Source organism: Panicum virgatum, chromosome 3N, assembly GCF_016808335.1.
Source record: "Panicum virgatum strain AP13 chromosome 3N, P.virgatum_v5, whole genome shotgun sequence".
NCBI classification, from domain to species: Eukaryota; Viridiplantae; Streptophyta; class Magnoliopsida; order Poales; family Poaceae; genus Panicum; species Panicum virgatum.
The window spans coordinates 57,625,701-57,635,053 of NC_053147.1; the positions used below are offsets into that span (position 1 = coordinate 57,625,701).

The 9,353-nt window shown below is 46.1% G+C and overlaps 2 protein-coding genes across 2 annotated transcripts; one reads left to right on the forward strand and one right to left on the reverse strand.

Moving 5' to 3' along the window:
- Positions 1–2,577: 2,577 nt before the first annotated feature.
- On the reverse strand, positions 2,578–4,593 carry LOC120666301 (histone deacetylase 6-like). The gene is made up of 4 exons (XM_039946119.1): positions 4,440–4,593; positions 4,132–4,340; positions 3,830–3,955; positions 2,578–3,112 (listed from the first exon to the last, which is right to left on the reverse strand). The coding sequence occupies exons 1-4, from the start codon at positions 4,479–4,481 to the stop codon at positions 2,932–2,934; spliced, it is 558 nt and encodes a 185-aa protein (XP_039802053.1). The 5' UTR covers positions 4,482–4,593; the 3' UTR covers positions 2,578–2,931.
- An 82-nt stretch (positions 4,594–4,675) lies between these two features.
- On the forward strand, positions 4,676–6,309 carry LOC120666302 (40S ribosomal protein S29). The gene is made up of 3 exons (XM_039946120.1): positions 4,676–4,854; positions 5,310–5,409; positions 6,050–6,309. The coding sequence occupies exons 1-3, from the start codon at positions 4,793–4,795 to the stop codon at positions 6,056–6,058; spliced, it is 171 nt and encodes a 56-aa protein (XP_039802054.1). The 5' UTR covers positions 4,676–4,792; the 3' UTR covers positions 6,059–6,309.
- The last annotated feature ends 3,044 nt before the right edge of the window (positions 6,310–9,353 follow it).

A 9,353-nucleotide genomic window follows, 5' to 3' on the forward strand; every position in this document is an offset into this window, starting at 1 on the left:
GCCAGAGGAAAAGAAAGCAAAAGCGATTCCCGTATTAGCGGCCAGCGAAATGGGAGCAGCCTAAACCGTGAAAGCGGGGTTGTGGGAGAGCAATACAAGCGTTGTGCTGCTAGGTGAAGCGGTTGAGTGCCGCACCCTAGATGGCTAAAGTCCATTAGCCGAAAGCATCACTAGCTTGCGCTCTCTCTTGCCATCTTGCTTTTCTTGAGATAGAGAAGCCATTCAAACTCGCACATACCTTTGTGTGTTTCTCTCTCTTGCTATTGGCGTACTTGTTACAACTACATAAGCATTGGTCAAATCAGTGTTAGCCTAGTCTAAACGGTAAATGTTGAATAGTTGGTCACCAACTGTTTAGCTATTTATTTGGTCATTAAACGAGGTAAACAGCTGATTAAACGGACACGTCTAGCTACTGTCTAGTGTTCACCGGAAGATGGGTCAAATATTTTCAAACCACACAGATATTGACACGTAGAAAAGGAGTACGCTAGGGCCCCTTTCCAACTTGCATGTTTGAGTTTGGCACGTATGGTTCCAAAGCGCCTGCACTGAAGACTGCACAGATGTATGGTTGCAGCTGCAGCTGATAGCTTCTCAGTCTCACATGATGCAATCACATTGCATTGGATCTGATCTTTGTGCTCGAAAAGGACAACCTTTTCTGTTTCTCCAAAGCAAATCAAGATAGCCGGAAAACCTTTTCCTCGGCCTAAAAATGACACTCGAACATGTTCCCTTCTGCATAATTGGCGGAAATATTATGCAGTTCAGCATCACTCACTGGCAATCTGGTGGCATGATGCCAACACCTGTATGACCCAACACGGCGGTCCCAGGAATGCGCGACACGCATGTATCCATGATAGGAACCTATACATGGCACTAACAACAAAAGGCAGGTCTTAATCCTAATGAAACATATGAAACTCAAAAGTCACCAAAGGGTGACCTTAATTCAAATGAACACACAAAACTCAAAAGTCACTGCAATTTCAAAACTCTATTGACCGTTCAAGTTCTTATCGGATGGCACAAAAACAGCAGAAAGAAGCATATCGATATCAACCGTTTAGATTATGATCAGATGGTGCCCATGACGGAAGGCACGCCATACCTGTTCAACTGAAAGTCAGAGGATCTGATTCCACTGATATTGACATTCACCAGTTAATTTTAATCCTCGGTGCATAATGGCAACATTTGCTGTTCTCCTGACATGGACACCTGACCAAACAATCCAGGCCTTTGGTAAGTGCCCTAAGCAACCCCTCCCTACCTTTTTGTCCTCAACAGTGACGAAAATCCAATTCAATACCACCTACTGAATGCACACTTGTCCTAACTGATCAAACTAGTACGCAGCATCTCAGCAATTGTATGTGCAACAGATGCTTAATCTAGTCCTATCATGCATATTACAGAAACATATCTCACCAGACAAAGCGAACAGTAAGTGGTACCTTTATGAGATACATGTCATCTGAAGAGTCTCACTATTCAACCACTACCATGATCAGATGAGGTGTGAACTTCAAAGGTAGGGCATGAAAAGAAAGGCTTAACAAGTTAAGAGAAGAAAGAACCAAAGTTATTTGTTATGCGATAGTTGAAAACTAAACAGGTTTGAAACTTTCTTACATCCCAGTTCAGGTTTTTACTATGATGTAAAATCTGAAATGGAAATGCATGTCGCCCAAAAACATTGTATCTAGCAAATGCTTAGAAGTGAAAGAAAACTGTGTCACACAATATTTCATTTTCTGTGTAACATTCAAATCAACCTTTTTCACAAAGGCAACCATAATATATGGAACTAGGGTGTTTCCTCACTATGCAGGGACACAAACAATTATAGAGTACTGTCATATTAATATGTTTTGTTTATCCAAATGGTCTGTCAACTGTTTGGATTTGGAGCCAAAAAGTCAGTAATATTTGAGATTACATAACATAAAATGATTATTGATGACAATAATGACCAAACATAGAAATAGACAAGATAATGCTGGATTTAGCAATAACGATGCATCTAATGCTACTTAGTACTGAGGGAAAATGCTACTGCTACTTAAGGGAAACGCCATCCCATGACCATCCACGGAATTGGGCAAGTGGCAATTGGAACTATCAGATGGCATCAATATCTATCAATCATTATGCATTATAAAAAAGGGCATGCAGCAACTTTCATTTCAGCATTTATCCTCCCAGAAGCTCATACCACTTTTAACAGTTGTTACCGATTTTTCAGATGCAAAGAGTTTGCTAGATGATTATCGCAAAGTGCCCTAGTTGGCCTTGAAGCTCCTGGACGGTTCCCTGAAGTGCAATGGATATTACTGAACTACTTTCATGTGGAATTTTCGATCTTAAATCATTGCACTGTATTATATTTAAGCCAAAAATTAATCAGTTTCTAAAGCTTATGCAGTTAGATTGCTTCCATGAGGGTGACACACAGTTATATTTGTTCTACATGAGTTCCTTCGGCATCAAAAAAGTATATACAAGTAATAATGATCTACTACAGGATGATCAACCAAGTGTTACATCATAGCCTAAAGTCAAATGACACATAACTAAACTTTCATGTTTTTTTAGCGGATAAGATAACATTAGTCACCAAACCAAAGATATTCGAAGTTGGATACTTTTCTGGATGTCTATATCAAAGTAATTACAATGCCTTTATGATCTTCAAAGGTACAGACTTTTACACCTGTCGTTTGCTTCACGTCCACCACAACATCACAATAACTATCTAAGGAAACTCTGAGTAGTTAAAATCTTGTAACCAAAAGTAACAGGGCAGATGAATTATATCGCACCGATGCTTAACAAGTACCAGGTTAGTAGACAACTGCCAACTGTCTGTCTGAATCCGATTGCAGCACCATGAAAAGAAATTCAGTAACAGAATATAGAGAACTAGGCCCCTGATGACGAGCTTCTATTTTCACTGGAGCTCAACTCCAGTACTTCAAGTGATCGAAAAGGTGGGCGTTCCCCAAACTTCAACAAATGTGCAATTTCATAGACTGGACGCAGTTCTAAGATTGCTTGAACATCTAGGTATGAGTCACATCTGAAACACCAAACTGACAGATCACTGCAAAACATTATATACACAATGCTAAGTAAGAGTAATCGTATGGTGTGCACAAGTTAAAGGACTAGACATGGAAGCACGCAAGTCATGGCTAGACCTCTAGAAACATAAGACGAGAGAAAAGCAGCACACAACAGGTAGTTCAGCAACTTTATAAAAGAAATTGGTATAAGGTTATCTAAGAGTGACCATGATTTTCAATGTCTTTTTTGTGACTTAATTTCCTTTTTGTTTGGGGTTTAAAAAGTCATGCTTTTAACCAATAATTCAGTTACCTAGCAAGTTCAGAGCTTTCCTATCACAGGATCAATTATTTCAATGTTTATTAAGGTAGAAGCTCATTAGAAAGTGGATCAACTGATCATCTATTCAATGAGTGATTGCGTGAAACAATGAATCATAAAACGACAAAAAGCTGCATTTAGTATTGCAATGGCTTTTAAAAAGCATAGAGATAGAAGATGGGCCAGTGAGGTTAATGGTTCACCGGTCACTGGTCTGATTTGTTAACATGTCGAACTTGTATAGATATATTGAGATAACATTATTTCTTCACGTATGTAGGGTATCAAATACTAAAGAGTCTATTCAGACTTAATGGTGGGGAAAGCCTAAGATCATGCATAATCGTGAAATTGGGATGAATAGTGTTGTGTCGAACCAAGGAATGTTATTTGCAATAAAAGTAAGTTAATCGAAGCAAGCTTAGCAAATTACCTGAAGCTCAAAGCAAGACAATGACCTTTTTCTTGATAATGGCACAACATATGTTTGTTGATAAAACGACTGCACAGCACATCTTTGCAGATCAAGCATAGCCAGTTTTCAGCAGGGTGATGACATCTGCATGGAAATGAACGTTGTATACTATTAAGACATGAATAATCGCCTGCCCTTGTTGTCATTCCTCTGCTTGTTATAAAACAATCATCTCACATTCTCACCGTTGTTCACGAAAATCGAACTGTGGGGATTCCAAAGGATCCGCAGAGAATTCGAGCAGGGGGGGTGATCCAAACCTGGAGCACGGGGAGTCGGGCGGGGGCACGCGCGCGAGGTCGGGCGCACCAGCGGGCGGCATGGTGCCGAGGTGCGGGCAGCTGGTCCGCGCCTCCACCCACCCCGCCGCCGCGCCGTAGAGGTCTCCCAGATCCACTTCTCCCTCCATCACCGCAATCCCCTCCTCCCGGCGGCTCTCGCCGGCGCCGTCCTCCTCCTTCTCCTTCCCCTGCCACAGAACGCACGCACGCGACCGGAGGGAGGTAAGAGAGAGGGAAAGGCAGAAACACCAGTGGGTGGGGCGACGTTTTAAGTTTCAAGCTCGCACCTTTCGGGAAGACGACGAGTCCTCACCGGCGGCGGCGGACATGGTCGCAGCGGCTAGACGCGGCGGCGGCGGCGAGAAAGCGAGGAGACGACGGAATCGTCGTGCTGGTGCCAGGACTAAGAGTCGCACAGACCTGCGGCCCAACGAGCCCACGGGCCCAATTCCAGCCCCGAAAAGGCCCGTGAAGCTACGGGCCGCTCGGCCCAATCGGGCCCGCTAATGGACTAGGGTTTACCGCGCCTGCTATATAATCCTACGCCCCTCCCACCCACCGCCGCCTCTCGCCACCAACTCTCTCACTTTCTCAGGAGCGCTAGGGTTTCCTGCGGCGGCGGCGGCGGAGGAAGGCGGCTATGGGGCACTCCAACGTGTGGAACTCGCACCCCAAGAACTACGGGCCCGGATCCCGCGTCTGGTACGTGCGCTCGCTCCCGTTCTTCACCTCTCGCGCATGGCGGCTTCAACTCTAGGGTGTAGATATGGAGAGGTCTTTTTGGGGGATTGTTAACTTCCTGCGGCGATCGGTGATTTGTTGGTTTCTGCGGCAATTGGTGCTAAGTTCAATGTGATTGGAGCTATGAAACTATTATAGATGCGGATCATTTTGATAGGACTGATAGTTAAATTGGTTGGTGTATTATGCTTGTCTGGAGATTTAGTTTTACGATGTCTTTTTTTTAGCAGTAGTTTTACGATGTCTTGATGCAACAAAACCGATTCTTGCAACGCTTTTGGTATAGAAGTAGTCTTTGCGCAAGAGTTGAAACCATAGGCTGCCTAGGCTAGGCTTTGCACTATTATTTTGGAGAATTTATTTAAGTGACGTGTTGCAAAATGGTTGTACTAACCCAAGTTTGGTCGCTTTGGCAGCCGGGTCTGCGCCAACCCTCACGGACTGATCAGGAAGTACGGGCTGATGTGCTGCAGGCAGTGCTTCCGCAGCAACGCCAAGGACATTGGCTTCATCAAGGTATGCCCTATAAAGCTCCAAACTGTGGTGACAACGATGCTCACCTGTAATATTGGATGTTTGGACTGCAAATACTGGATCATCTGCTCGGATATTTGATTTTGCTTGCGTAGTATGGCTCAGGCTAAGTTTTTTCTAGTTTATAATAATCTCTGATGCATCACAACTTAGTGTTGTCTTTTTTTTCTATGAATCAATGGTGTTGATGATCTAAAGAACTACTACTGCTGCCAGTAAAATTATTATACGACATACCACTAAAATTATTATAGGACGTTTGGACAGCTAGTTTACCATGTATGCAGTTATATATTTATGTACGAGTGTCATATAGTTTTGATTGAAGGTTCCTTAGATCTTTTGTAATTCGATGATGTTGGTTCCTTTTGTGTTATTGCCAGCTTGTTTTATACACTTCACAATCTGGCCATTTCTTTTTATTTAGGCCATTTGATAGTGTGTTGTATTGTGCCCTCTCCTGTGCAGTTATCCTTGCTCTATCATGGTGGCTATAAATCTCATGTCTTTAGAGAATCACGTTTATGCTACAAATATGCTACTAATGAGTTTTCATAGCATTGGCAATATGGTTGTATTATCACTCAGTAACTCATGAATTGCTGCTCCATTTTTTGTGCAGTACCGCTGAAGTCAGCTGTGGGCAATAAGAATACCATCTTCCAGTATGACATGGACCATGTGATAGAAGCAGGGCGATAATTTAAATTCCAGTGATTTAGATGTTTTGTTCAGAACTCTGCAAGTGAATTCTGTTGCCTGTGTTTTTTATGGATAACTTGGCCATGTCCATAATGTTCGAATCATGAGTTGCCTGCATATGTCCAGAATTTGAGCTACCTTGTTTGATGACCATATTAGCTGTGTCCTTTTGTCCATGAAGTTGGATGGTTATTGCTCAACTTGCGATATATAACTTGCAGGTTATCTCATTGTGCATTGGCACTGTAGATTCTGCACGAATCATTTCTTAAATGAGGTGTGAAAGGCGAATCGCTGATGAGCTTTAGAGATTGTTAATTTCTTATTTGTTCTTCCGTTGTTCAGGATCCGATACTACTGAGGAATTATATTGAACGTTGACCTTCCTTTGGGATCTATCACAAATTAAAATAGCAGCATAACATTGCTGAATATTTCTAGATGCACATTGCTGGATTTTGTTTTGTTGTGCCTTGGGGTGGTGTATATTTTGTTATAGGAAAATTGGTCTCATAGCACTGAAAGATCGCGACTTCCGTAAAATACCACTGAAAGCGTGAGCCCCCAGAAAATACCACTCAATGTTGCAAATGTTATCGAAAATCGCACTCCGTCACATTTTCTGCTGCTTCTCCGTCACGAGCGTCTTCTTCCTCCATTCTTTTTCTCTTCCGCTCCTCCCTCCCGCACCGAGATACCGTGCAGTCTCCTTCCCCTCGCCATCGTCACCACCATGTCCCTCCGCTCCCTCGCTGTGGCCATGGCCGACATCGCGCTCCCGCCGGCGCACAAGCTCTGCCCCACCGTCTCCCTTCCTCTGCTCTCCTCCACCCTCGTCGCGCCACGCCACCTCCGCGCCAACCACTGCCTGCCGCTCGCACCGCTCGTCGCCCCTTCGCCCGTCCCGCCGACGATCGAGCGCCCGCGCGCCTCAGTGGGCTCCAACTCCTCCGGCGCCGCCGTGGCCACTCTGCGGCCGCTCCCGCGCTCCACCAGCGGGCCGGCCGCGCCCACAGCCTCCGCCGCCAGCTGCCCACGCACCATGGGCCGAGCGCGGGCACCACGCCATCGCGCTCCCCCTCGCCGATGACGACCTTGGCGCCGAACGCAGCGAGGACGGCCTTGGTGAAGAGGCTCAGGTGGACCTGCGGGCGGCGTGAACAGGGCGGTGCGTCGGCCTACCTCGCCGCCCTTGGCCCAGCCATCTCCCGCGTCGCTGCCAGCCACCCCGCGCTCGCCACCTCCTACGCGGGGGCCGGCTGCCCCGTACCCACTTTCTCCTGTGCTCGGGCCGTCGGGCACCGGGGCCCGCCCACGGCATGGGCCCGTCGGATCCTGCGCCAAGGCCGGCCACCGCCGCATCCGACTGCCCCCATGCTCGGGCTCGCCGAGGCCGGCAGCCCCCGCGCCGGGGCTCGTCGATGCCGGCCACGGCCGCGCCCTACTGCCCCCCGCCAGCCGTCGCACCCTCTAGCCCCCGTGCCCGGGCTCGTCGAGATGGGTGGTTCTCGCGCCCTACTGCCCTCGCGCCGGGGCTCGCCGAGGCCGGTGGCCGCAGTGTCTTTGCCCGCTAGCCCCGCGCGGGTGCTCGCCGCCCCTGTGCCGTCGTGGGGGAAGCCAGGGAGGAGAAGGGAGGAGCTGGAGGTGGCAGCGGCGGCTCGGGCGTCGCCTTCTTGCCCAGCTGCTGAGAGAGGAGGAAGGGAGGGGATGATGGGGCAGCGAGGAGGAAGAAGTTGCTCGCGACGGACGAGTTTGCGGAACACGCGACGGAATGGTAGTTCGGGTACCGTGGACTCTTTGGGTGCTATTTCGCGGAAACGGCGATCTTTCGATGGTATGAGACTAATTTTCCCTTTGTTATATCCTGCTGGTAAACCGCACTGCCATGGTTCATGCAGCACGCCGTAGGTGCCCCTTTACATTTCTTCCCCACGAGCATCTTTGACAAATGCAATCTAATTGCAATCTGTACTATATCACATCGATATACTTTTGCTAACATTATCACTACTCTGGTGGAATCCATTGAAAACTCTGATGCCTCGTCAGGGCTGCGTCCCAAAAAAAAAAATCTACTTCAAGCAAAGCAATATCGGCGGTAAGAGCATCTCCAAAAGTGCCTAAAAAGCACTCCATATTGAGTATGAAGCTGAAAATCAGCACTCCAATAGTGATCCAATTTCCTACCCAATATTTTCGCTTGGCCAAAACCAGCCCAATTCTGAGCTAGATATCCGCCGGCGCTGGCAACTCCCAATCCCGAAATTCCCTTGGCGATGGACGACGACTCATCTGGCGAGATTCCCTTGGCTTGGGCCTTGTCCCTCTACCTTCTTCGATGATGTGCGTAGCTAGCAGCAGTCTTGATCTGGCTAATCAATCTACTAGATCCTACAGCATCCACATACTACATGATCAAAGCTTGGCGGCACAGTCTGGAGGGCACAACATGATTGGTCAAGGGATGCAGCGGATCTAGTAAAAAACGGAAGATGATGCAGCGAGAGGAAAAATCGGTGAGAGGAAGTTTCGTTCGCTAATCCTCCTGTGAGAATAATTAAGAGCTTAGCCCACCTTTTAATGATCTGTCATCATTTAAGTATTTTTGGGTATGTATTTTTAGGAACTGTTGGGGGAAGTGTTGTTTTTCACTCCCAATAATTTTTGGCAAAGTTCCAAAACCTGTTTTTTTGGCCTCTATTTTTTGGACACTCTTGGAGATGCTCTTAGTACTTAGTACTGAGCACAGAGCACATACAGCCTCATTTCAGCAAATGTGGCAATGACAGCATGAGCAAGAGGAAGATTCAGACGGATGAGCAAATCAAAGGGATCTTCCATAAGTCCACTATATCGTCTCATCCGATAATTTTAACTAGTATTCGTTAAAGTTCAAATTTTTTTACTAATGGATTATAAATACCTGAGGGGTAGTAGTACATGCTAAAGCATAATATCTCATCATCTTTGTGCCAACTGCCAAACCCAGCAGCTCTTCAAAACAACCAGTTTGCGCCTACAAGCCAAAGATCAAGTCCTCACCCTGCAGGTGCCATGTGGGAAAAATATTACATTCTTCCATTTCGTCAGTCAATTTAATACTCTACTTTTTTATTCATTTCCTTGATGATTGTATGATTGTTTTTAGAATTATATGTGAACTTTACCTATAAATATATAGAAATTTTGTACTTTTGAATTGTTAAATGGACATAATACATTAT